Source organism: Charadrius vociferus, unplaced genomic scaffold (assembly GCF_000708025.1).
Source record: "Charadrius vociferus isolate BGI_N301 unplaced genomic scaffold, ASM70802v2 scaffold763, whole genome shotgun sequence".
NCBI lineage: Eukaryota > Metazoa > Chordata > Aves > Charadriiformes > Charadriidae > Charadrius > Charadrius vociferus.
In genome coordinates this window covers 837,017-864,661 of record NW_009647685.1, presented here as the reverse complement: position 1 = coordinate 864,661, position 27,645 = coordinate 837,017, and the positions used below count along the sequence as shown (strand labels likewise).

At 42.8% G+C, this 27,645-nt stretch overlaps 1 protein-coding gene across 1 annotated transcript; it reads right to left on the bottom strand.

Moving 5' to 3' along the window:
* Positions 1 to 13,156: 13,156 nt before the first annotated feature.
* On the bottom strand, positions 13,157 to 20,630 carry LOC104283201 (chromosome unknown open reading frame, human C14orf180). Its single transcript, XM_009881357.1, has 4 exons — positions 20,544 to 20,630; positions 18,034 to 18,160; positions 16,103 to 16,129; positions 13,157 to 13,359 (listed from the first exon to the last, which is right to left on the bottom strand). The coding sequence occupies exons 1-4, from the start codon at positions 20,628 to 20,630 to the stop codon at positions 13,157 to 13,159; spliced, it is 444 nt and encodes a 147-aa protein (XP_009879659.1).
* Between the last annotated feature and the right edge of the window lie 7,015 nt (positions 20,631 to 27,645).

Below are 27,645 nucleotides of genomic sequence, written 5' to 3'. Positions count from 1 at the left end.
CAAATCCCTGAATTTGTAAGTATTTAGGGCATAAAATCTAACGTTACATTTAACAGCCAAATTGTTCTCCAAGGTTTAGGGAAAAAACCCTCCGTGGGCTGTAAGCAGTGAGCTGGTCCTGTGAACATCGTTTATAGATTGAGCTGGCCCCAGCTATCTGTACAGAGATCTTGTTTTTCAGCACGATTTCTTCCCACAAGGGGATGTAATTCCTTTGAAAGATTTACAGATGTGGCTTTTTTGTAGTTGTGAATTTGTGTCAGAGGAGGAGTTCCTGAAGAGGGAATCAGAGATCAAGTTAGTTAATACCAATTTAAAATTCAGGACTGTTGGCGTGCCTTTTTTTATTCATTTGGTTTAATAAGAGATACACTCTTGCAGGTACCTAAGCCCTTTGCCAGGGCATGAACTTCCTCTTTGTATCTTGAAGGGCTTGGGTCTTGAAAGCTAGCCTGCTTCCTATGTTTCCCCAGTTGTTTCTTCAACTGTAAAAGACACTACTTCTCCTTCCAGTCTCACTTTGGATTTAAGATTCAGCAGTGATGTGTCTTCCCACAAATTACTTCAGTGCATGCCTTAGTCCTCACATGGAACCATGCTGGTGCTTTGTATAATATATTTTATGTATGTGCCAAATCAGGTTTAGGCTGAAGTAACGTGTGGGTTGGTACCACTATTCCTGGTCTTGCTTGGGGCTTTGAAGAGCCAGGAGGTAGAAGATCGCAAGTGTCCCCTCATCCTTGCTCTGAGATACCAGAGCTCAAGCCTTGTCTCTGGTTCTGAGGAGGAAGAAGATGCTGCTCACTGGTGAGGTTTTCTGGAGCTGATGCTCTCTTCTACCTCTCTTTTTTCCTGTCTTGGGGTCTTTTCCTCCTTTCAACTTCCACGAGAAGCAGCAAACACTGGTCCTGGGGTTTCCACTCTTGTTGACTTTTGTGGTTAGCGTTTTCAGCAGTGTTTGTCACCCTGACATTGTCTCCCTGACACTGTCTCATTGTTCTGCAGCTCAAGAGACAAAAAGTAGGATCTTTAAAGCACCTGGGGCAGCCAGGGTCCCACCTCGAAGTAAAAGCCAATAGGAATGAAATACTTCATTTCAGCATTTGGAAAGTCCAGCCCAACAAAAGTACGTGTACAGACTCACCTATTAACTTTGGCTTCAAAGCTTAGCCTCTCTAATTCATTTACCTGGGTGAATTCTTCTAATCCCAGTTGCATTTCAGTGCCCATGAGTGCAAGCATCTTAGCTGTTGGAGTTGGCATGTAAACTGAAAAGAGGCTGAGGCCCTTCTTTGAGTCCCACAGGCATCCCAGTCTCTTTCCCCCAGCCACCCTCGCTTGACCAGCTGGGGTGAGGCCGGCACCCAGCTTGTGCTCATCAGTGATGCTTAAAAGCAAAGCTAGTTTTGAAGGAAGCCCCTGGGCAGGTGAGAAGGCAGAGCATTTAGTGAGAAGCTCTCTGGCTGACTTAAGGGGAAGAAGGGTACCATGCAACACCCAGTTATTGGAACCAGTTGCACTTTTTTGTTTGCATTTAGCTCTCTGCAACCTATTCTCCTAAAGTGTGGACTCTCAGGCCAACCTGGTGATGCCAGGCTGAAAATGTGTCGGAATAGCAGTGTTATTTATACGCACATACATACCTATGCTCTCTCTCTCACCCACATCTCTCTTTTGTACTTTTCTGACCTCTGCTTTTAGTCATCCATTGCCAACCAGTGCAGTGTGGCTGCAGTAGCAGTTTCTCCTAGTCAAATGTTGTATTTCTGTGATATTTCAATGCCTTCTTTAATTTGCCATGTCCAAAAGCAGGCCTCTGTGAACACTCTAGCAAGAGGTGTATTCAAAGAACTAGAGCTCTGGGTGGTATTTATACTTGTATTTATTTATTATCACATTGTGGAAGGGGAAAAACTTTGTGGCCTTTGCCCATGTAGCCCCTCCTGCTGCTGCCCATAGCAAAGCTGTGAGCCATTCTGGTGGAGAGTATGGGATGCAGTTGTTTAGTCACTGTGTTCCCTGTGATGCTAAAACCACAGTCAAAGGGTTTTTGTTTTGGCCTGTGAAAATTGCTAGTAATGCAGGGAGAGCCGTGGTTGGTCGAACACAACTGGATGCCCTTTCCGAAGCACGGGGGTGTTGCTACACAATTATTCTGTTATATTGAATATATTCCCCACGTCCTGGTTACCATCTGTGGTTAACGCCACTCTCAATTCCCTGCCAGCACTCCACATTGGGTTAGAAAAAACTGAGCTAACAAGTGTCATCTGAGCTTTTAGATCAATGCTGTTTATTATTATTTTTATAATGGAGAAACAATTTAAGCCTTTTTTTGGAGTAGAAAGTCCTCATGAGGTCACAAATGCTCATAACTTCTTATCCCACTAATTCACGTGGCATCTTTTACCTGTGAACTTTCAATAGGAATTGCAAAAATAAGAGCTTGATGATTTACTTTAAAAACTGAAGGACACATGCGTGCTATGGCAATGTTTGTACGGTCCCTTAGAATCTGGTTGTTATAATAACCAGTGGTGGATACTTGAGTATACAGACCTTGTCATGAAAGCAATCAGCACCAGGGAGGTGGTATATGTGTGTATGTACAATGTACACGGATATATGCCAGAAATACTTCCCCTGTTCTTCTATGGGTATGTATACGGATATAGGCTCTTCTCTTAACAGGCAGCTCAGGTCGGAGTAGTTGTTAGGTTGCCTTAACTTTCTACAATGTCTTTTTCTTACTTAGTATTAGGATCTGTGCAATGATATATAAGTTATGATACCCAGAGGTGGATGTGAATGTGACGTGAGCGGAGTAGGAAAGCACTGGCCAGTGCGCAACTTCTGAAGGGCTGAGGTGGGTTTCTAATGGAGGTTTGCAGATGTTTTAACGCCTCCCCTATCTCTAGGTAATGTCCTGATGTTGGCGTGTATTAGTCCTGTTAGAAACAGAGAGTCACTTTCCCCTTCAAGACCCTCCCTCACCAACATGAAACACTGTTGATTTGACCTGCGTAGTATTCAGGATGGAAGCAGAGCTGCAAGGAACAGGAGCACACACTTCACAGTTATATTGCATGAGCAAGGGTTACTTTTCCCCCAGTTCAGGAGTTCTGCACCGTGGACTCCTGAATGACTAGTCACCCTGGCAGGAACATGGTCCTGGTATTAATTCACTTAAAATACAGACTTGCAGGTGACAAACAGAACCTATTTTGATAGGTGTGTCAGTCCTTCGGTTGCCAAACCATGCTCTTCTGCAAGATGGTACAGTATTCTGGCCCAAAGGCTCAAAACAGGCAGCAGGTCTTTTTGTAAACAATCGTTTATTTACTGTTAGAAAAGGTAAGGTGACAAAGGGGGAAAAAAGTTGTATTTAGAATACAATTATTTAGTAGTGGCAGTTTAGATGGGAGAATTCATTCAAAAACTTATTCGTTGTCTTAATAGTTGAAGGAGATCTTTGGTGTAGCAAGTTAGTGTGTGGTTCTTGAGAGACCTAAGCTGGTTTATGGTGTCTGAGAATCTAAACAGTCTAACCCTCAGTGTTTAAAGTAACCTAAAAACTCACCTTAATAAAACACTCACTTGTCCTGTATTTTCTTCTAAATTCCCAATGTAAATAGCAGGTTAGAATGCCCTAGGCTGTTATTCCCTGAGGGCCAGACCAGACAAACTGATTCCTGGTTTGAGAGCTTTGGGATTCTTGATGCAAAGGTTGTCGCATGTAAAATGCACGACTAGTTGAGGGAGGACACCCAGGATTGCCCTGGACACCTGAAGACTCTTGTCAGTGAGATACAAAGCCATGCTTCACCTTCATTTGTCCTCCAGAATCTTTTTCTCTTTGTTGCAAATTGTTCCGATCTCAATTGTTCGCACCTCATGCAACTCAGCCCTTAGGCTGATGGTTGGAGACCATCTCCTGAGAAAGGGAGGATGTGCATAGGAGTCTCTTCAGTCTGATCTGAGCGCAGAACGCAGAACGTGGGGTCCCCTTGCTAGGGAAGTGTGAGCCACAGGCTGCTCTGGAGGCTTTATGCTGGAAACAGGGTTTCTGCACAACTGCAAACCGAGCATCGATCTACATGATGGGTCTCAGGAAATGCAATATCAAATGTGCACATTCAGAATGGATGCCAGCTGCAAAATATTCAGTGCAAGAAAGCACATGCAAACCTGGTGCTTGGGTGAATGTAGCTTTTATCATGTCCTTTCTCCAAAGCCCCCTACCTCAAACATACTGCATGTAATATCACTTTCACTGTTTAAATGATAAATTTAACAAAAACCCAGACAGTCATTCATACTGGCAAGACTTACAGTATTTTGTGACAAGCCAATGTGGATTTTGACAATTTTTTTTTTCTTTTCTTCTAAATCAATGGCCTGGGTGTGAACATCCTTGAGCTAATGGGAATCCTGTCTGTAGCCAGATCCTAAATTTGTGCCTCAGACCGTTTCCTTTGCTGATGGAAATAGCCCATTTTTATCTCATTGGAATGTTTGCTTTGGAGACCACAAATGTCCTTTCCTTATGTTTAGGCAATCTGGGAAGAGGTTTTGCCTGGCTAGTTTCCACACCTGCATGCAGTAAGAAAATGCTCATATATCTTCATGAGCACTGAAATTGTTTTACAATTATTTCTGTTCATGGTCCTAATGCCTTGAATTGCATGTTTCTATTTTTGTCCTCCATAAGAAAGAGGAAAACTAACCTGAGCTGCATTTTAGTATTCACAGATACACACCTAAAAGTTCTTTAAATTTTCTTTAGATGACAAAATTCTATTTAATAATTTATGAAGCTGACAAAGACAGCACTTTGATGTACTCCTGACATAGAAAGGAAAACCACAACTGCACTATCTCAGAAAATTTAACATTTGTTTCTGAGAGGTTAGACAGCAATTTACCTAATATATAGCAAGTACTGCTTATTTCAGTGCAGGTATGTAACTGACAGCATCCTTCCATGCTGTTGTTGGGAAGAGCATTTACATAGCAATCCTTTCTTTATAATTTGCTTTGTCCATGCCAAAGAGTGTAATTGAACTGCCATTGCAAGATTAACGTGAATGTATTCACCTGAGTGCTTATACTTTTCTACCTCTCATAGCTGCTAGAACTGCTATAACTGCTTGAACTGTTATTGCATGCAACAGTCAAAAGAACTGAATCCATGTAAGGGTCTAAATACCATTTTCATAGATAGCTAAAAGGATTTAACACTTATTAGCTTCCTGTCAGATTCTTGTTCCTAAAAATGGGCATAGGCACCCAAGAAGGGCTGTGTGAATAGCCCTTTTGATTAGTCAAATAATGATTTTTGTTTGGTTGGTTTGTTGGTGGGTTTTTTTTCCAGATTTTTTTTTTCTCACCAAAACAAAAAGCCAGAAATTGTGATTTGTTAGACATGGAAGGTTACATGTTACCTGAAAATCTGTATTTCACAGGGGTGGCAGAAAGCAATGAGCTACTTCTTAAAATACCTATAATGTCCTTCCCCAGCCCTCACAGGTTAATCTCCCCCTCCTCCTTGGGGAGAGCCTCCATTTCCATGACAAATGCTTCCACCATGGTGTTATCCTGGATCACCCTTAAATCCTCCTGCTGGAGCTTTTCTATGTGGCTTGAAATTCCTAAGTAACAGTGTTTTAATCTGGTGGTTCTGGTGTTTATCAAGGACACAAAATACTTGGCAGAAAGAGCTGCTCACTGAAAGAGCTTGAATTATTTGTAGATAGTGGAAACCCAATTTGAGAAGTTTTTGTTCCCCCTTTCCACTTGACTATGTTGTAAAGTGAGGGCTGAGACAACCTGCCAGGATTTGGGAATGAAGAGTCATCGTTACTGTTGACCTCTTGGGTGATTTCTCACGCAAGTGAGTAAAAAGTTGTGTGACAAAACTACTCTTTATCTACTTTATTTTCCCCTCATTTCCACCCAGATTTGGGCAAGTTTGACTCCTGTTTGTATACAGATTCTGAAAAGTATTTATGAATGTGAGAAAAATTGCAGGTCCTATGGCAAACTTTACCTTTTGTCAAAAAGTAAGAGAAAATGTAGCAGATTTTCACTGTTCTCACTTGGGCTCTCTGGGGTATGATGTCAAACCCTTCCCTGTACATAAGCCAGGCCTGATTTGGGTGACATGTTGCTCTAGGAGGTTCCCAAGGCTGGTGCCAGCAGTCCCTCGAGGGACCTGGTGGAGTTAGGTGAGTGCTGTGTTAAACCATAGATTTTAAAGCAGGCAAATGTTTGAAATTAGTCTGTCATGGTATCCCACATAACACAGTCCAGAGCTCTTCCCCCACTCACTCCTGCAGTAGAGGGATTTATTTTTTCCCTCTTAACACTGTGAAGTCCCATAGTTTGTGTCTGAAACACAGCACATCTTCCTGCAACACACTGGATCTTGATTTTATCTGTTAACCCTTTCACACTTTTTAGGCTGCTGCAATGGTTTTAACTGTCGTTGTTAAAACAGTGTTCAACATCTGACTTCAAAAGGTGCTAACAGTCTCCTTATTAAACCACAGTCTTGTGGAGTTGCAAAGCAGTCCTTTTGCGAAATGATGCCAAAAAACTCCATGCTGAACAATGTCCTTCCAGGGGGAGCAGCGCAGACCAATGGCATCAGAGCAATTCTGGTCAAATACTCTTTGAATAAAACTATTGCTATTTTTAACCCCAGCTACACAACTGAAAAATCAGTATCTTGTGATCTGAAATACAGTTCTAAGGGATTGCTGAAGGTTTATAAACAAAACAACAACAACAACAAAAAATCAACAGTTCCACTGACGTCTTCTTCCCCTGGATCTTTTCATCTCCAAAAACATTCCTGCAAACTTCACAGAGGTTTTTATTGTCATCAGGCTGATCAGGCCTTATTTCTCATGTCTCTTCCTATCAGGGACAAGGACTGCTGAGGGGGATAGGAGAGTGCCATAAATCAGAATAGAAATAGGTAGTGGGGAGAACCGTTAGTGCACTTGCTACAAGGGATTTTGGCTTTCAGGCTGTGATGTGAGGGATCCAGCGTGCCAGTGCCCGTGCCTGCAGCAGTGCCACCAATTTCAGCCCCAATCTGCTTATGTGGCTTCACAAAGTGCAGGGCACCTCCTTGAAGCACCTATTTGCCTAAACTCAGCTTCTGGAGAGAGTCACCTGTGTCAGGTGTGCGGATATCTAGTGTAAAGGTGCTGGCATTGCAACCAGGTTTGGAGGGGCAGCTTGGAAAACCTCTTCTTTCCATGTTGGCAGATCCAGGTACCCCACAGCTGGCCCTTTGCCCTGTGCAGTTCGTGGCTTGTGTGGGGAAGGAAAGGCTGTTCCCAAATCTCTGTAGATTTGCCATTTTTTGAAAGGAGCTCGTTAGCACCCATGGTTTTAAAAGGTTTGGATTTTCTGTGTGGTACCATCTGCAAAGATCTGAAGCTGATCTTTCTTTCTTATAAGTCAGTGCAGAGCCTGAAAGCATTTCAGCCTCTCTGAAATGTATGTCCTGTGACTTATGTACCAGCAATGTGCAATTGCAGCCCAGAAGACCAACCGTATCCTGGGCTGCATCAGAAGAACTGTGGCCAGCAGGTCAAGGGAGGTGATTCTGCCCCTCTACTCCACTCTCGTGAGACCCCACCTGGAGTACTGCATCCAGCTCTGGAGTCCCCAACATAAGAAGGACATGGACCTGTTGGAGTGTGTCCAGAGGAGGGCCACGAGGATGATCCGAGGGCTGGAGCACCTCTCCTATGAGGAGAGGCTGAGAGAGCTGGGGCTGTTCAGCCTGGAGAAGAGAAGGCTGCGGGGAGATCTTATTGCGGCCTTCCAGTACCTAAAGGGGGCCTACAGGAGAGCTGGGGAAGGACTTTTTACTAGGTCACGTAGTGACAGGACAAGGGGGAATGGCTATAAACTAGAAAAGGGCAGGTTTAGATTAAACACTAGGGAGAAGTTTTTCACTTTGAGGGTGGTAAGGCACTGGCACAGGTTGCCCAGAGAGGTTGTTGAGGCCCCATCCCTGGAGGTGTTCAAGGCCAGGCTGGATGTGGCCTTGGGCAACCTGGTCTAGTGGGAGGTGTCCCTGCCCATGGCAGGGGGGTTGGAACTCAATGGTCTTCAAGGTCCTTTCCAACCTAAGCCATTCTATGATTCTATGATTCTATGTATTCGTGAGCTACTGCCTCTTCTTACAGCCACGTGGGAAAAGCTTTATACGAGTCTAAATTAACCATTGTGTTATGGTGTTAAAAAGGTCCCTGCATCATGGATATTTGTGGACAAAACTGAACACTTTTTCATAATCTGTTTAACCATTGAAAGCAGTAGAGGGGCAGATCCTTCGCTGGTGTATATAGCTTAGCTTTGTGAGCCACACTGGAGCCACACTGGTCCACACAAGCTGAGGGTAGAGCCTGGTCTGTTTTGAATATTATCTCTTTTGATTTGTATGGTCTTTTGCAGTGTAATGACTGCTGATTTGGAGCTTTAATTGCATGCATTTGACAGAAACAGAATTGGAGAGAGGTTTATTATTGTTTTGATACAGTCTCAAAAGGGAAGCTTTTTACTAGCATTTTAATATAGCCCTTTGTAAACACCTAGCAAATAAAAACTCTGAGTCCGATCCTTCTGCTAACGGAGTCACTGACAAAGGTTTCTTTGGCTTTATTAGGAGTTGAACTGGGTTCAGTATAAGTGATACACTCTAGTGTTACTGATAAATAGTTAACGTGTTTTATATATTGATGCTTTTTGCTGGACAGTGCATTGGCTTTTTATGATTTGGTGATATAAACAAATATACAAATAAATTATTTGAAAAGTCAATATTTCTGCGCCTGTTTTTTGAAGGTGAATTTAAATTGTTACAATATGAGATAAATCTTTTTTCTCCAAGTCAGTGGTAGTGTCTTAGTTTATGTACTCATTCCCCAGCATCATGCCACAGCTTGCGTAGTCATGGATATGGCCAACCATCCTAAGCTGCCTGCCCCCTTTTGGGCTTCCAGCAGTGAACCCTGATGCCATAGGAGGCAAGGAGAAGATGATCCCGTGTCAGCGTGCAGCTGAAATGCATTGTTACCAAATGTAAAGGGGACCACAGGCTGCATGGGCAGGTTCATTTTCTAAATGCCAGCTGGTTAATTTTCTTCAGCCTTTCTCTTCAGAGGTGGGCCTAAAGGTGACCAACAGCTATCCTGGAGTGAGGAATTAATAAGAAAGGAGTCCATGCTATTATCTTAGAGGTTCCTGAGTTATTCCTTGAGGGCAGCTGGTAATACGCTTTCTCTAGCTACATGCTGCCAGCCCTTCTGCTTGCTGTGAAGTGGCAAAAGGCAGAAATGACAATTAAAATTGCTGCTTTGGGCTTCTTCTGCTCCATTAACTTGTTTCCAAGTTGGCAGGGTTGGAGAGATGAAGAGAGGGAATGGGACTAGAAGCAGTCTTTGGGGCTGCCTCTTACCAGTGCTAATGCTGAGTACATTAAAAGGTTAATATAAAAAAATCTAGTGTCATCTCACTGTGTCCTTTTCTATCTCCTCTAAACGTATGGGTATGGCTATGCCTGCTAGTGCAATCAGGTGCTGTTGACGTGGTGAGCCTGTCTGAAGAGGGTGTTGGCAGCTGCCCTCCCTTCCTGCTGCAGGAACGTACCAAACACTGTCAAAACAACACTTACCCCATACTGTTGTGGTCGGCTCATTTCTGCTGTGCGCTAATTTCATACTCATTGCGTAAGGGATATTAGGCAGCATTTCTACCCTTAGGTCCTGTCACTAGCCCATTCTCGTGCACAGACCTCCTTCTACTCTCTTCTGCCCCTTGGATTCCTGACACCTTAGACACTGCTCCTGGCAAGCCCACTTACTCGCTGGCTGCTTCAAAAATTGCTGCAAGAGTTCTGTTCTCCATCACTCCCTCTTTCAGCCCTTTAAAGCTAAAATATGACCAGTTCCAAGCTGGATTAAGTAATCATGCAGAGCCAGTTGGCTGCAGGACTCTTGACTTCTGAAGTGATTCAACATGCTGGCACCAGCGTGAATTCAGGTGAGCATCTCGACTGTTTGTAATAAATTATATACTCCTCCTTTTTTACCTCTTTATGTGCAATTCACTGGAGCTGTACTAAAGGGAAATACTACCCACCATGGCCAGCAAGGGAAATATTAATCAGCATAGCTGATTTCGGGTAACTTTAGAGCTCCTATCAGCTCTTCCAAACTCATGGATTCACAATAACGTCACACCTAGGAAAACAGAATTGAGCAAGGAGAAATCCCATCTATCTCACAGCAGTCAGGATAAATCCGTGATGGATAAAGAACACAAGGAAGGGGCAGAGTGGGAAAAGGGTGTGCGTGTGTGTGTGTGTGTGTAAGCAGGATGTGGATGCACAAATGGGAAAAGAGCTTCAGTCTGAGAAGGAAATAAAACAGGTAAGTCCACAATGAAACTGTGCAGGAGTAATTAAATGGAGGCCCAGGAGCTGGGGGTTTTGCTCCTGTTCCTAGCCTTGTTATTGACCTGCTTCATTCACTCACACAGATGCACTGGCTTTCTCAGCTTCAATTTCTTCACCTGCAAAATGCCACCACTCTCCCAGAGACGGGGTTTAGCTTTTATTTATTTCAAACGTTCTGGCTTTGTAGCAAATTTATTTTGGCTTTCTGCAGCCTGTCATGTTTCTGACTGACTGCAGTAAACAATCCTGACCCGGGAGGCCTTGCAAGGCTATGGTGAGACCTCAACAGAGAACTCAAGTGCTGCCTGTGTCCAAAACTGTCCCGACCAGAGCCGAGGCAGCAGCCAAGAATAGCTGTTCCTCTGCTTAATTTCCCTGACAGCCCAGATGCGATATCTGTTCTCACTCACAGCAATGAAGCTGGGCCCCAGCAGGGAGAGCATGGCCGAGGGCTTTTAAAGCAGACCCGAGGGAAAGGTTGTCCCAGGCCTGTCTCCTGGAGATCTGTGCAGGGAGGTGAGCACGTATATGGGCTTCACACTGCTTCTTCATCTGCCCTCACAGTCCAAAGAGGAGTTCCTGTTTTACTTTCACCCTTTGGCTTGTTTTAAAGTTACCAAAACCAGGTTGCCAACATACTGCAAGGGTTCACTATGCTGCTCTTGCTCTTGAGATTTCTCTGTTCTTGTCAGCTCAGACCTTGCTTTCCTGTTGCAATGTGTCATGACTTGCAGTGAGGGAACCATCCCTTCAAAAAACACTCTTGTTTTGAAGCAGCTGGTTGCTACCTGCTGGAAGGATGTGTCAGTCTGGAGTCAGAAAAGGAACACCACTGATTTACCAAAGAGTTTCAACATGAAGATTGAAAAGATCATAAACATTAAAAAATCAAAACAGAAGTTGTCATGAGCCCCCTTGCCCCATGCATGTACCAATCCAAACCTTTTAATCAGAGATGCACCAGCGCACAATTTTAAAACCATTCTTCTTTATTACCTAAACAGCAGGGCTGAAACAGGGGAGCGGGAAGGGAAGCAGCGGTGAAACTTACCCTCTGAGCTGGGGTACACGAACCATTTGTACAAAAAGTCCCTGAGCTAAACACTCCTCCTGCAGCAACCTCCTCTTCCCAGACCGGCAGCATGCCGAATGCAATTGCTGTGGCCTCTGACATCTTAGGAGGAGCATGAAAATAGCCACTGAAGTCACTTCTCTCTGTCTCTGACTGCAATTTTTTTGACTCGTTCTCAACCCAGTTGCTGCCCACTGTCCTCTTGAGAGAAGGCTGTGTACCATGTTTCTGTTTATCCTCTGCCTGGTTAAAGTCCTTGGGCTGCTTGGAAGAGAGGTATGGCCTTTTTTTTTTTTTTTAATCAATTAAAAATAAAGCACCATTTTTAATTTTTGATGGGTTGCGGTGGCAGGGGAATTTGAGCCCAGGTCTTGCAGGCATCTTTCCCATTTTCTCCACAATGTTTTCTTTTTTTTTTTTTTCTTTTTCCTTTTCTTCAGCTCTTACAGGTTCTGATGTCAATCTTAGCAGAGCAAATAAACCCAAGCACACATTAGGCGCTACCTGACAAGAATATAAAGCCTAAAATGCTGATTGCTCTGGTTTTGTCTAGGAAGAAAACACAGCTGAAGTTCATAAGCGTGCACTCACTTGTTCTACTCTCAGACACCTGGAGCACCATTCCGCACTTATTGCATGATCTCTGTTAAAAGGTTTCCCTTCAGTGAGGTGCATACTATGGTGGGACAACGGAGGGATAAGAGGGCTTTGCCTCCCGTGCCTTCATAAACGGGCCATATTACCATTATACAAGGACTTGAACACCCAGGCATGAAGGCATAACCTCTGACTGAATACAAGCACTATCATAAATCTTGTAAGCTCAGCTCGTGGAGTTTATGGACTGAATCAAACCCAGAGGATTAAACTACTGATTTGATAATTAGCCTGGGATTCAACGCTGCTATTTATTACGTTAGGCAAATAAGCTATTTACTGTTTAAATGAGTTTTCATGGTTTTTTTCACACCTGGGAGTCAAGTGAAAACATTAAGAAACAGCTTTTGCCCATGGAGCAAAAAAATGCATGAAGGGAAACAAGAAAGCCATTTGCCAAGATTTTACTAATAATCACTTCAGGTATATAAATATATCAGCTTGCCAAGCCTTTGGCCACCAGAGTAGTGTTTGTGCAACAGCTCAGCTTTATTTTAACTTTTGCAGAATAGCTCTTAGGAGACTTGAGGAGAAAGATGGTTTGGTTTTTAAAGCCTTGACCTGAGACTCAGGAGACTTTTATTCAGAGCTTGCCGCTGCCTGCAGAGATCAATGGATATTTCTCTGCTTCTGCCCCTCATACCAGCAGTTTATAAGCTCTTTGGGGGACAAAATTCAGGTATTTGTTTGCTGTTCAGGATAATGGAGCATGAGTTTGGTGGGACCTCAGGGCACTAGTGTGACAGCCCACTAATGTGAAAAAAACAAAGAAGAAAAAAGAAAGGAGAACAAGTGGCTGCTGCACAGTGCACAACAGGGGTGGTTTTCTTGCTCTTCAAGGTGGATGCTCACGTGTTCCTGCATGTGGCTGGAGTAGACTGGGAGCTTTGCACTGCCGCATGCTGGTTAGCAGTGCTCTGAGATGTCTGTCAGGCCGGAGGACATTGCTACTGCCTCATAAACCAAGTCCAGCATTTCTGAGCAATGTGTCTTATCTGAAGACAGAAGATAACAAGTCGGGATTGAAATTCCTCCAGGACTGTGACATCTTGCTTCATGCTGGTGTAGTAGAGACTCACAGCAAGGATCAGCACTGCACAAAATGAGAGCCACAGGAGCACAGGCAATCCAGATGATGACCTGTCATCTACTGAACGGTGATGAGGAGAAAAAAGAAAGCAGCATTATTTCAGTGTCATCTTAAACAATTCCCAAATTTGACCCCCTGCTGATGCCTTTGTCCCACTTTTCTGGGAACAGCAGGGTACACATGGATCTGGTTGTGAGTACTTCCATAAGCATCAGTTAAGTGATAGTGAGTCACACCTCCCGATGGAGGGTGGTAAGTATAAAAGATCTCATCTAATGGAGCATTTAAAGAGTTTAATTATATACAATAAGAACAGGATTACCATAGCTAATGCATGATCTCAAATTTCCCTCCAGCAATTATTTTTTTATAACTTTAAGCTAAATGTTAGGTTAAATACTAGAAGAATATTAAGCTACCTCGTCTAATCATTTAATGCTCACAAATGTTTCATAGAGAGAGAAGATCTAGATTTCTGTCCTTTTCACTGGTAAACCCAGCTTGTTTGGGGCTCCTGCTAATTACAGTAAGAACTGAGATGTGGCTCCATTAACCGAGAGGCATGTTTAGAAAGCTGTGGCAGGTTTAACCTCTCTCTAAGTGCTAGGTGTGCTAATTACACTGGAACACCCTCAGCACTTGCTTTTAAGCAGGAGGACACCGTAAACTTTTTTTTCTTGTCTTTGAAATGTAGTTCAAAGATGTTTAAAGTGCCATAGGTCAGGCACAGTATACATGTGGAAATCAAGGGGTTGCATTTAGCTCGCTGACATCTGTACCCCAGCCCTTGCATGTGTGGATCCATCCGTGAGCTCGGGGATCCAGTTTGACTCAGATCTGGCTGCTCTGTTCGACATTGCACACAACCGGTATTATTTTATATAAAGCACTTTGGGTATTAAACATGCAGTGTGAAGCCAAATTCACGCCTGAATAAAAACCCATAGCGTGCAGCTATTTTCCTCCCATATGCACATAATCAATAAGGAGATAAAAATGTGGTGTGTATTATTATGGGTAAAGGGCCAATATTATCTGTAACATATTTAAATTAGCTTCTACTACGAGCCCTGGAATACACAGCAGTCAATTAAGCTGTCATACAGATGTACAGAAAGGAAGGTAAAAGTCATAAAGCCAAGCAAGAAACACATAATAATGTATCAAAAAGTGTATGGGGAAAAGGTAAAATGTTAATATGCAGTTATTTTATAGCTAACCAGAAACCAAATCAATGTCCCATAATAGATCTGAATGAATTATTTGCAGCAAATAATTTATTCATTTGAATTTAGCCCTTCTTTCTGTTTGCAAATTATTCATGATCAGACTTCAATTTTTATAAATTTGTTTCTTTTGGCATTATTCTATAAATGGTTTATATGAAGATATTTAGCCAGGGAATTACTCACCACTTGCTGCTTTTGCAGAAATTTGTGATCTGGACGTTGGTATTTCCCTTGTGTGATCTCCCACACCACAAGATACAGTTCTCAAGCGGTTGACTACCTGCCTTTCGAAACATGGAGCCTGGCTGATGAGCTAACAGCTTTTAACATCAGCCCTTTTCTATCAAGTACTTATAACCTTTTTCAATCTTGTGAAAGTTACTTTCCATGTGAAATGTCTCAGTGATCTCAAATGCAACCTTGGTTTTTTCTCATATTCTCCAATTAGCATGTATGTTCAAGTGCAGGAACAGGAAAAAAAAAAAATAATGTGGAGGAATAATCCCAACCACGAAACAGTGATGAGCTATGATCACAACAGCTTCTGTACATCATTACAATTATGTGCTTAAATGAAAGTTTGTGCTTTTCTACATTACAAATAGAAAATTAATGCTTAAATTTGTTAGCTGAATTTTTTTGATGGAACAACACTCTCAGCCCTAGCCGTGTGCCCAGTCTAAGAAAAAGGCAGCTCATCTGAGAAAAGCACCGGACTGGGATGCAGGAGATTTTGGTTCAGTTCCTGCCTTGGACATACATCTCCACTGTCATCTGAGGGATATTTGGTCTTTCCTTTTCCACCCGGCTCTTTCCTGCCTATAGTACCTTGTTCCTAGCCCAGTAACTGCCTTAGCTGATATTGCCATTGGCACGAGCGTACACTTCCTGGGCAACAGGAACAGCTAGGCCTGTGGGGGCATTTGCTTCCTTTTGGCCTCCCAACACTATGGCTCTGTGTGTGTGTGTATACATACGTGTACATATGCACCCCTCTCCCCTTACTGCATTGCATACAGCAGGGGCTGGATGTTGGCCAGGGCCTCTAGAAATGATCACCGTCATAAGAACATCCAGATACACACATTCGCTTTAGGGTCTGTGAGGCTGGCTGGCCTCAAACGTCTTTGCAAACAAAAAAGAAAGAAGAGATTATTTTTATTATTTCTACCCTGCTGCCGGCATATAAATGAATCGTCTCTTCCCCACGTATGAAAGTCAGCAGGGAGAGGTATTGTTTCGCTTGGGGTGCTTTCCCTGCATATCTTAGCGAAAAACCCGTACCTATTCTATTGCCATAAAATATATTAATTATATTTAAATTAAAAATAGCTTCAGGGATTTCATTTTTGTTTCCACTATTTGTCTTACTAGATGTCTTGTTTAAAATACTGCACCAGACCTCATCAACACCTTGTACTTTATATGCTGGGAAGAAAAAGCAACAACCACTGACAGTATGAAATGCTTTGTATCGGGAGGATATATTTGCACAGTGCATCCCAGCAGCCACAAAGCAAACTCAGGTTAGTGCCGCGGATGGCTCACAGTTATAATGTGAAAATTTGACTTACCCACTATGTAGTCACAGCAGGAAATGGCTAGAAAACAGAACGAAAATGTTCTTACATGCCTGGAAAGGCGTCTTTGCAGCAGATGAATAAGAAAGCAAGCACGAAGCGGCATCTCTGAAATTGCCTGTTGCCTTATGGATGTTGAGCTACCTCTTACACCTCTTTTGTCTGTACAGATTTGTGCCAGATGAGGATCTACCCACTCCATGCAAACATGCAGATGTAGGTGCACTTCAGAAAAGTGAGAAAAAGTTATTGTTTGGGGGATTTCAGTGACAGAGATTGCCGCTGTTGCAGGGAGGTCAGGAGTCAGCTCTTGCAAAAAAGACTTCCCCGTTCCGTGTCATTTCTAGAAGGGAAAGGAGGTAGACTAGCAGACTGAGAGAAGAATGAAAGTTAAGAAAGCAAAGCCCACTGTCAGGTGCAACTTTCATCCAACGATATCCTGGAACTGCCTCTTCTTGTCAGCCAGGACCCAGACGCAATTCAGGATGAAAAATCCAGAGAATGGAAAAATTTCAGTGATGCCAGCAACCTTCATCTTACCAGCCTCTACGTTAATAACATTGCATGGACAAACAGCAAATCGTCTAAATCACAGACTGTTTGCAACACAGAATACTAGTTGTGGGTTGGGACATTTCTCATGTCTTCATGGAAAAGAGTCAGTCTCTTCTCAGTCCTTGCAGCTCCCTGGAGCTCAAGCATGGCTGTGCTGAATTCAGAGCAGGTGAGAAATGAACCAGCTCTCCTGAGCTGGACTGACTGTGGGATTACCAGTGCTGATGTGGGGGCACGGGCTCTGGCAGGGAGCTGCAGGAGGTTTTACATCTCATCAAAATCCTGCTCTTGAGCAGTCCGATGGCCTTTGGAGAATTTAGAGCCGACTCACCGACTCTTCCCAGGAGTTCAGTTTTGGTGGGAAAACCCGGGCTATGCCAACAACCTTATCAAGAGACAGCTTTTCACTCCTGCAGTAGGAGGCAACAGAAACAACCTATTGCAAAACCAGTGCAAGGTCTGTGTACAAACACAGTAGTGGATGCCAAGCTTTGTTTTTAGAAGCTGAGTAGCAGTCCAAACAGGACTGGCTGACAGGTGGCTGACATAGAAATTTTACCATTCCGTCACCTGTGTTTTTACTGACTGACTTATCAAAACCATACGATTTTAGTTCCCTGCCAATAAATTCAATTTTTCTTAGTTGAGTCAGTTTGTAAAGGACAGAATGAAGCAACAGTTCTTATTTCTTTATGAATAGTATATGGCATGTGCAGAAGTGCAAATTAGATCCTTGTGCTAGACCTCTGCTTAAGGTCATTCCCACTTGACCTACCTGCAAACTGTTATTTTGGCTCATGAATGAAAGACCAGAGGTTACATTAGCTGTATCATTCCTTGGGTGCCCTCGTTGGCAGAAATGGTTACATCCTGGCTGCCTTTAAGCCCAGTGGGCCAGCCAGGCTCAGACCTTTACTATTGTATCCCTTGGCATGCATGCTGCTCAGAAACATGAAAGGGCTGGCTCCCTCCCGGCCATCACATCCTAGTTACCCAAAATGTCATAAGTGTGTTTAAATTTGGTTTGAGATCTTTTTCTATGAGTGGAAGCATTGTTCTGTTGTAGACCTGGGGCTCAGCCAAACCCATGGTCTACAATGATCCCTTTGGGGGCTGACTCAGGAGTTCACCATGAGAACAGCCCTGAGGCTGCTCTAATGTGATGCAGGAGCCTGTCCGCTCCCAGGGCAGGCAGGCAAATGGACCAGATACAATTCTGCAGAGCACAGAGCAAAAGTTGTCTGTCCCCTGCTCCATGTTAAGCTCAAAATCACACATAACATTATCAGAGGGGGAAGCTGATGTGGACAGACAAGGTGAATGTTAAAAGCTAGGAAGGTCATGCCAAAGGCTTAATAGCTTGAGCATACCATGTTCAATGACTTCTTCTGGCTCACGAAATCGAACCCTTCTCTCTGCTTTCCTCTTTTCCCCCACAGCTTGGTCCACAGGTGGCCTCTTCCTCAGTATTGAAGGAGGATAGCTACTGTCATCTGTCTGAAGAGTTGATCAAAACACAAAACATATGGCCATTCAAACCAGAGTAATACATCTGGGTGAAGCTTTGAGCTTTTGTGGCTGTGTTACCATGTCCCCCAAAGGACATGATATGGAACACATCTGTTTTGACGTTTATAGTCAGACCACTGTAATATTTATAGCAAGACAATAAGGATATTCCTTCATTGTCATAGATCTTCAGTACTCTAAAGCTGTCTTCTCAGGAAAAAGATTGGTTAAAGTAACAGACAGCAAAGTGTTCAGAAAGGATTTCTCTAAATTGGAGTGAACAGTTATTGAAGGTGGCTGCTCAACAGCCCTGGGGTAGATGGACATAAATGTGATATGAAATATATGAACCGTATCATTGGCAACACCTTTGAAATGTTCTTCTGAGCTAAGCAGCTCTGTCCTAAATGCAGCGTTGCCATTTCAACAACTGAGACTCTGCAGCAGTCTTGGGTTTGGACGCTATTCTGATAGGTACAAGAAGGTAATTTGTTTGCACTTTGATATCGCCATTATATTGTTGCTCTGTTTTTTGCTTGAAAGCCACACTTAGTCTTTGATAACAGAATCAGTTTGCTGTGGATTCTTCCAAATGACAAGAAAAAGAGCTGCAATAATAGTAATAAATCCCTCCTCTGTGTAGGAACTCTCCCACAGTCAGCCCCCAAAGTGAATCCAAGCATTTCAGTTCAGAGACACCCACTGTCCTCTGAAAGTGGAGAGTTGATGGCAAATTGTCAACTTTTCAAAGACCTAAATGAGTGGCAGAGATTCTCCACATTTTATTTCTACTTTAAGATCAAAGTCATCTTCTCTACTCCTTTCCTCCCCTTCTTTCCTCTCCTCTGCTAGGTAAAGGCTATTATTTCTTAGATGGTATGTTTGCTGCTTCTGGTCACTGCTCCTGCTCTTTTTTTTCCCCCTTGTGTGTCATTTCCCCACTCAGTGATTTTGCACTTCTTCTTCCCTGTTTTTCTTCCTGCTTTAATCTTTCTACTTCTCAGTGCCTGCTACTTTTGCCTATTTTTAGGCTCAAATACCCTTGCCCTACACCTTTTCTCTTTGGATGCTTTCCCCACACTCATGATTTCACACACCCACTCCTTGGGCTGCAGAAGCAGGATTAAGTCCCATTACCTACAGTCTGGGGGCATCAAACCCCAGAGTACAGAGGATAAGTAGGTTTACCTACACATCACACTCTGGATAATCTCAGGAAGGCATATGACATAGCCAAGAGGAACTGCCATGGAGTGAGGAACATCTTCAGCTTTGATACCTTCTCCTGAGGGATTTATAAATCAGATTGTGGCTTAATTTATCACTGATAAAGATGATTTCTCTAAGCCTGGGGTCACACAAGCATCCACACCACCTCTGTCTCATGACCAGGGACAGTGTGTGTTGGAGCTCTGTGGTTTGTATTTAGCACACAGAAGCTGGAAGACCCATCTAGGGTATGGGAAACCTGGATTCAACTCTTTTCTAAGTCAAAGGGAATATAAACCCACATTTCTTATAAGCACGCCCTCATCGTCATAGCTATGGTGCACACGTGGGAGCAGGGAATCTCAGACTCTGCCACTGAAGCCGTCTTGTTTGGCCTCAAATAATTAAATATTCATTGACTTAAAGAAAGAAAGAATGAAAGATTGACTTTACAGCCTGGCGTTTGGGTGCTCCCTTGGGGGTGGGAGAAGTATGCTCCTATCCTTGCTCCAATGAATACTTAATATGAAATACTTAAATATTCATTGGAACAGTCACTGGGAACAGGGTCTCTCATCTGCCAGGTGAGTACCCTAATCACTCTGCTATAGCCACACACACACGCACACTTTCTCACATAATGAATATTTCATTACTCTGTGTAAAATGAAACTGGTTTAGGGAGACACAGCAGAAGACGCCCAGCTCACACGAGCAGTGGTTATAGCTTTAGCTAGGAGGGCTCCTCCCATGGCACAGCCAAGGAAACTGAACCTTATATTTGAAGAGATTTTTAACTCCAAGTGCACCCCTTGTCCATAGGAGCTCTTCCAAACACCTAACAGTTGCAACACATCAGAAGAGAAAAACATTAAACAACTGGCTGGTTGGGTAGCACCTAGCCAAAGACGACCTTAAAAAGGAAGTGGCATTTACAATGTTTACTAGGCTTTAACAACCCGTGTAAATCAAAGCTACATAGGGTCAGAAAAAAATTACACATTTTTCCCTCAGACAGAAACCCAGTGTTAACATACTGTGACAAGAGCTGGAAACCTAGCAAAGTGCTAGTCAGGAAATTAAATGCACTTAAAAACAACCCATTTGTGAAAAGCTCTGGGTGTTGGACACCAGGACTATCACCCATCACGAGATTACTTACCGGCAGCTCCTCTGCACTAGGATCAGAAGGTGGGGCTGGACATATTTGGGACATGTACTCTGGATGCCAACATGAAGCCTCCCACATGAAGCTTCGGTTGGAAAGCCACTTGCTCAAGAAAATGGGAAGGACCAGAGGAGAGTGTCTGGAGATCCCTCTGCAGCGAGGACCGAGCAGGCAGTGCCTCGAGCAGATGGAAGCAGCAGCAAATGACAGAGGAGTGGAAAGAAGAGTTTCCGCCCTTCATACCAACGTTGGCTTGGGAAGGATGACGTTACTCGAAATGTACTCGGTAGCCAAAAATAGCACATAGTGATAATACTGATTGTGCAGCTTGAAAGCATGGCTTTCCTGGCAACTGGAAAGGGACTGAATGGAGCAAATCACAGATAAACACCTACATATTTGTATACGTAAACATGAAGTTGGGGCTGTTCTTTTTATCATGATTGCTGCATTTCCATGATCATGTTGATCTCCTTTCCAGAAACCATTCCCAATCTCGAAAATTTTGCAAGTGGGATTGCTTTTAATCCTTGTCCTATTCAAAATATGCTGGCAAAGCCATCAGGAAATGATATAGATGTAGTGGGATCACATATATCTCCCTCCAGTACAGTTATGGCCTCACTTTATATGTTTTACAAATTAGATCCATTATTATAGTAATAAAGTGGGTTTTTAACATTAGACATTTCTACAGATATTATAATAAGATTATTGATAGGAAGAGAGGTGATTTACTGTTCAAGAGGCTTTAACAGCCCCTTGTCAAATGCTGAAGGCTGGTCACCATCAAATATACAATTTCCAGTCAGAAATACCTGCCATGACTGCTGAAATGTGGTGGTTTACTGTCTCTACAAGCACAAGCTTGAGCTTTTTTTGCTGTTCTTTTCCTGGCGGTATTTATTTGCTGTGACATGTCTAAGATACTCCAGTTTTGTGCTGTTTTCCAGGTGGTTGGACATATTCTCCCATGGCATGCTCAGACTGGCCCTCATTTTGCACCCACCCAGTGATGCGAGGGTTGTAAGATGCTTACATTGGCACTAGGAACCAGAGGGCACAGCAGCTCCGTGGGCTTCACTGTTTTAATCTTCCTTTCAGGGATTTGGGAAGTGAGTGAGTAGATGGAAAGGGTTGAGATCGTCGCCCAGAGAAAACTGGGCCAGCCGGGGAGGCATCCATGGCTGATGTGGGGCCAGCAGCTCCCTTTCAGCCCTGGTGTCCTACAGCTCAGCCTCTGCATGGGTCTGCAGTTCTTGCAAGGGCTACTGTCCTCAAGCCCTTCCCTTTCCAGCAGTGAAAGCAGCAGCAACATGGAGAAGGACATACTTTGATGGCGTGGGGCTCTTCACTGCATGCACCATATCTAAAGCTACCTGGAGAGAGTCACCTTACCTTCTCTTTCCTGTACATTGGCGTGTTGGAGGGCTTTTCTTCATGCTGCAAATGGCTCACAGCTGCCGGCCTTGTGAAATGCTCGCAAAGTCCCCTCTCTGGTGTGTCCTGCAAGTGTTTCACAGCAGTTATTTTGGAATATCTAAGCTGAGCTTTTGGTGGGGAAAAGTCATTCTTCAAAATTTTGTTCATAATAGATCCTAGACAGAAAGGTGACAAAGCCTTTCAAACCATGGTTCCTAGCTTCTCTCTGGTTCTTCCTTCCTCCTATTGTTGTCCACTTGCTACTAATTAATGTAAGAAGGAATTTACCTGACTACTTTGACCAGCAAAACTGATGGAGGTGGGAAGAGGGAAGTCAAACTCTTGTCTTCATCTAACTTCGACTTTCTCCATGTGAATTGTCTCATTTATTTTTACTAGTGTCATCCAGCAAGGCACATAAGAGGGTCCTGTGCAGCCTCTTATTCCTGCAGAGAGCAGCAGTGAGCTCGGTGAGCTTTCAGATCTAAATGGAAAACCTTGTTCCTGTCTGTATCACTGAATCTGGTTTTATTGAAAGAAAGGTCTCACATTTTTTCAAAAGATGATCGAGACCTTTTCGTATTTTCTTTAAAAAAAGGCTGCAGGAAAGTTGAGGGCGTTTGTTGTATTCAAGAAATGGACATATGGAGACAACATTTATAATTTTCGATGCCAGAAACCATTTCTTTTCAGTTTGAGAGATTGCCCTTAAATGTAAACAATTTTTCTGTTCATTTGATTGAAAAATAATTAGGCAGCTTATAAATGTTTTTGTGAAAGATTGCTATCCAAATGCTAAGAATGATCATTTCATAGCGCCATTCTCACTTTTATCCCAAAATGTGTTAATTATTTTGATAGTAATGGTTGTAAATGCTTGAATAATTAGTAGTTACCTGGGCACTCAAGTTCCAGTGGACAAAGATGTCAGTTCAAATCTCATAACGGGGACAGATCCATTCCTACTAAGTGCTTTTGATTGCAGTTTAACAACCTAAAATTGGATATACATTAGGAATAAAACACAGTTTAATGCATGAAGTGAAGGATTCCAGGAAAATAACTTCAGTAGCCTCTGAAATTACCGGTAATAAATAATAGTTACAATGGAGGGATAATTTGTGCTTTGGAAGCTGGAAGAGTTTCCTTTAACATTGCCCTTCTTTTTAAAGTAATTTTTCATCTAAGCTTTGATCTCATTTCATGCAACATATGTCAGAAGCAAAGCTGGACAAAGAATTCATAAATGAATTATTTAGCTGATGAGTGTCACCTCTATTTCTTTCAGCTAATTGTTCACAAATAGATAGTGACTTTTGTGAACGTATTCATTATTCAGATTTATTCAGTGGATAATTGCTGGGAGTAATTCTTTGTCTGTAGATTGCTTGGAAGCATTTGGCTGTGAGCATTTAATAGTAAAAATCTATCCAGGCTTTCAATACAAGACAAAGTAAAAATATCTGTAACTACTGATGGAGTCCTTAAGCATGAACAACATACTGCAGTCTTAACGAGCAACGCCAGCATTTTCAGGAAGAACTCCACTACTTCCCATGGTACATAGGAGGGAAAGCAAACACATCTCAACTGTGTGGTGCGGACTTTGAATGGTGCACATTGTATATGCAAATAAGTTTTTACAAGAAAAACATTGCTTAAGTGTTTGCTCAGCAGAAAAACAAAACAAGCCTGAACAAAACATGATTGACTTCCCAGTGAATAAATATGAATGGTCCACACAAAGGAACTAACTGCACAGCCAGTATTTTCCTGCAATACCCCAATGGAAGATGTCTAGGAAATAAACATAACATGATAAAACAATTTTACGCTCAGAGGATAGCTGTGTAACCATATGAACCCTTTTTCCATTTCCTTCTGCGGGAATAAATATTTTAGACAAGCAAAGTACTTTGTAAATGATGCCTTTGTGGGGATTCATGTGGCCTTGTTCAATTATTTTGAAACCTAGCAATTTTCTCATATCATTGAATCTGGCTTCATTGCAAATAGGGTCATAGGAATAGTCACTCATCGCGATAATGGACTTAGTTTATCTTAACTATTAACACTTCCAGCAGTTTTACACACACGTATATATTCAATATTCATGGATATGCACAGTGCATATATATTAATAATGAAGTAACTTTATCTCCAACAATCTGAAAACAAAATCACGTAATACCATACAGTGTGGGGTGCAGTGGTAACTGGAAGCAGCATATCAGGATAACAGAACAGAAAAGGAATAAATAAATTAGAAGGGAGTCTTCCATATCTTCTTCAACTTCCAGAGTGTCAATTGAGCCTTTGTTCAATATTCCACCTTTCGTGGTTCTGTGTGCTCTTGATTAATAATTTAGAGATGCACCTTTTGGCAGCAAGGTAAGTTTTGTGTTTGCCAAGAGTGATTTTCCACCAGTCAGGGAATACATCAGGAAATACAAAGGCAAATTGCCCCACAGAGCATAATTAGCTGTGTGCCTTCTTCCTTTTTCTGCCTCTGGAGAAACAGATTTATGGCTGAAAGTTGTGGGACACCCATGTTGTACAGCACCGTTTCTGCTCCTCAGACCTTCCAGGGAGGAAAGCACTGCAGAGCTCAAGACAAAAATCAGCCCTTTGGCCTCTGCGTTTCCATGTGCATTGCGCGACCAGAAGGGTCACAGTTAACCTCTCATCTAATGGTCACTCCAAAATGGGGCGATTTTGTGGAGTTGTGGAAAAAAAAAAAAGATCAACAACAAAGCATAATGGAGACAGCACAATTAATGGGCAGGCGGTCTGATAACACTTGGCGTGTGTAGACAGCTAGCAATCAGTTTTCACTGAAAGTAATCAGTTTTCCTTTCTGTGTATTCGTTAATTCCCATGATGCCCAGAGACCTGTGTACCCGGGTGTGTTTGTCCCCAAGGAAGGGCAGTGTGGTCAGTGCAAATCACAACACTGACAGTCTCTGTGGTACTCCATGAACGACCCACAAGGTCCCAGTGAGATCTTCTCTTCGCCCTTTATATATCACTAACCTGTGCTGGAAGTTCTCAGCATCACAGGGATCTCTGAGTTCCCCTTTGATGCAGATAGACAAACCTGGGGCCATCCATCTGGGAAATGCAGGCCTGGATTGCTACTGTTTGTAAAAAATTAGATTAGGCATGGTAATATCACATGCAGCCATCTGATCCAGCACAACAGAATTCATTTCTGAAGGCAGAGCCCTGGCTTTACTTGCGGGTAAAGCAGGTACTTCTGAGTGATGATCATCTTCCTGGATTCCAGTTTCAAATCCACAGCATGCAAGGGATTGTACTGGTTTTGAACTGAGCTCTTCTCTAAGGCAAAGACATAAACACTGAGCAGAATGTGTAGTAGGGTTTGCATTGTGGTAAGAACGTCCCCACTGCAGGGCAGAGTGATTTCTGCTCTATTGGGCCTGGCTAGAAATGATTTAACTTTGTTGAGGAACCTGGTCTCAATTCATCCCTGGCATGAATCCACTGACTTATAAAAGGCATGGATCCATCTCCATTTCTTAAAATTGCCTCACTTATTCGTGCGCCTTTCCAAGTAGATGTTACAAATAACCACAGAGTACTTGTGATGATATATATAAAACATAGAAAGAATTTCTGGGCTGCTGAAATGAACTTTCTAAATAATTACAGACTGATTACACATCCATTTCATAATTAGACTCCTGAGATTACAGCCAAGCTATTATTTGTGATCCAACATGCATTTTTATTTTGGAAATGTCCCATAAGCCATTAGGTTTATTCCACTTGAGGTTTTCTAATTCATTCTGTTCATCCTGCCACTGGGATCTAAAATGTAAAGCATGTATTGATTGAATAAGAGTTACCAAGTAACCAAATGCTAGTATCTGCTGTTGGCTCACTGTTTCCACATCAGCCAGTCCTGTTGATGCGGGATGTAGGAGATGGACGGGGCTGGAGTGAAGGAGGTCATTCTGAGTCAACTTTTATCTCACGCTCATCGTCTTCAAGGAACAAAAAGGAGTGGAACTGCAACCTCTGCTTAAAGCATCTTGGATGCTGTTGATGGCAGGGCTGCCACCAGCCATGAGATGAATGAGAAGGATTAACCCACTGCCAGCAAGAGGATGGCTGAACTGGCATAAAACAGAAAAGGAGGCAAAAAAAGGCATGAAAAGAAAGCCCCTCAGAGACAGCCAAAACAGAATTATCTTCAGGAATTACATTTTAGCAGTAATCACTTTGTGTTCTCTGTTGTGTTCTTTGGGCTTTCTGTAATGATTCCTCATTTCCCCAGGTGTGTTTTGGCCTGAGCAGAATTCAGGCTGGGATGACTACGGGGTATAACCTCGAAAGGAGATTAGCAGTCTTGTCTAAATCCCAGATATCAAAAGGCTCCTATTGACTTCTTCGAGCCACTTTCTGTCCTCAATGGATTTTATAAACCTGGTAGGACTAATGCCAAACTGGTCCTGAGAAGGGCAGCAAGTGGGACTGACAGCAATGGGAAGGGAAGAAGCCAAAGGAATCGTAAAGCACCTAGATGCAGGCATTGCTGCCTAAGATGATTTGAAGGCACTGATGTAAATGCTCTTGAGCTCCATTTGTAGTGTCACCTTGGAAGGGGATTAGATTAGATTAATGACATGAAAGAAGAACAGAAAAATGGAGAAAACAGCAGATTGAAGTGTGAGAAAAGCCCAAATGAGTAAAATATGCATGAATTGGAAAGAATTTGGACGGTGATACTGGAAGATGAAGAATATAAAAAGCAAGCAACAAATCCTGCTGTCATTGGCAGACACTTTACATTAATGTTAAGTCTATTAATGCCAATATTTATTCTGGATTTAATTTCTTGTAATTAGTATGTAAGTCTCTCTCCTCCACCCCGCCAAGCCCTGGAGGCTGGTGTTTTCAGACTAAAACAAGTAGGTTTAACAAAGACTAATTGGTACAATTTCCAAAACTGGCCAAGTGCTTCTGGAGCCTATATTCAATTGCATCTCAATTTAAGCTGAGGCGAGGAAATGAAGCAAGGGGAAATTCAGGCAGCACATCAAAGAATGCTTGTGGACATCAGGATATACAGATAAGTCAGGTTGAAAGCCAGTTATATTTTGTGCAGGCAAGCTGAAGATTTAAGTTATGTTTCTGTTCCAAAGCAGAGCATCCTTTGGCATGCCTGCAGGAGTGTCGGAGGGTCCTGCTCATGCAAAGAGAATTTGTGTCTTACAGTGGGGTAGCTGAGAGCAGGATGGGCTTTTGCTGCAGAGCGTGGAACTAGGGTCCAGCTCTGATCCCTGGCAGATTTGGATCAGATCCTTAAAGTGTAGGAGGCAGCTTGTTACTAGCTGCCTTGTAACAATTACAGCCCTCTCTCTTTTTTTCCCCTTCTCTCTCCTTCATTCTCATTGGAAATTTGGTCCGGGACCAGGAAACCTCTCAGCTTAAATTAATATGTTGGTCAGAATCATCTCTGCTCCAACAAATGCGTTTTTTCTGATGTGGAGCATTTTCATCAGCATATTTTTCATCATCTCAAATGTATGAGCCTTTCAATCAGGCTCCTCAGTGAAACAATGGAAATTACATTGCTTTTTCTTCTAAAGCTAGATAAATGCAAAGGCAAGGAATAAGCTTCTTGGGACAGCTATAGAGTTGGTGAATT

Excerpts from the sequence above, each read along its gene's own strand:
- LOC104283201 (XM_009881357.1), bottom strand. The coding sequence starts at position 20,630 with ATGTGGGAGGCTTCATGTTGGCATCCAGAGTACATGTCCCAAATATGT. Across the intron at positions 16,130-18,033 it reads AGAAGAAGTCATTGAACATG|CCATTTCCTGCTGTGACTAC; the intron begins GTATGCTCAAGC and ends TCTGTTTTCTAG. Across the intron at positions 13,360-16,102 it reads CTGCTGTGACTACATAGTGG|TAGATGACAGGTCATCATCT; the intron begins GTAAGTCAAATT and ends ATCACCGTTCAG.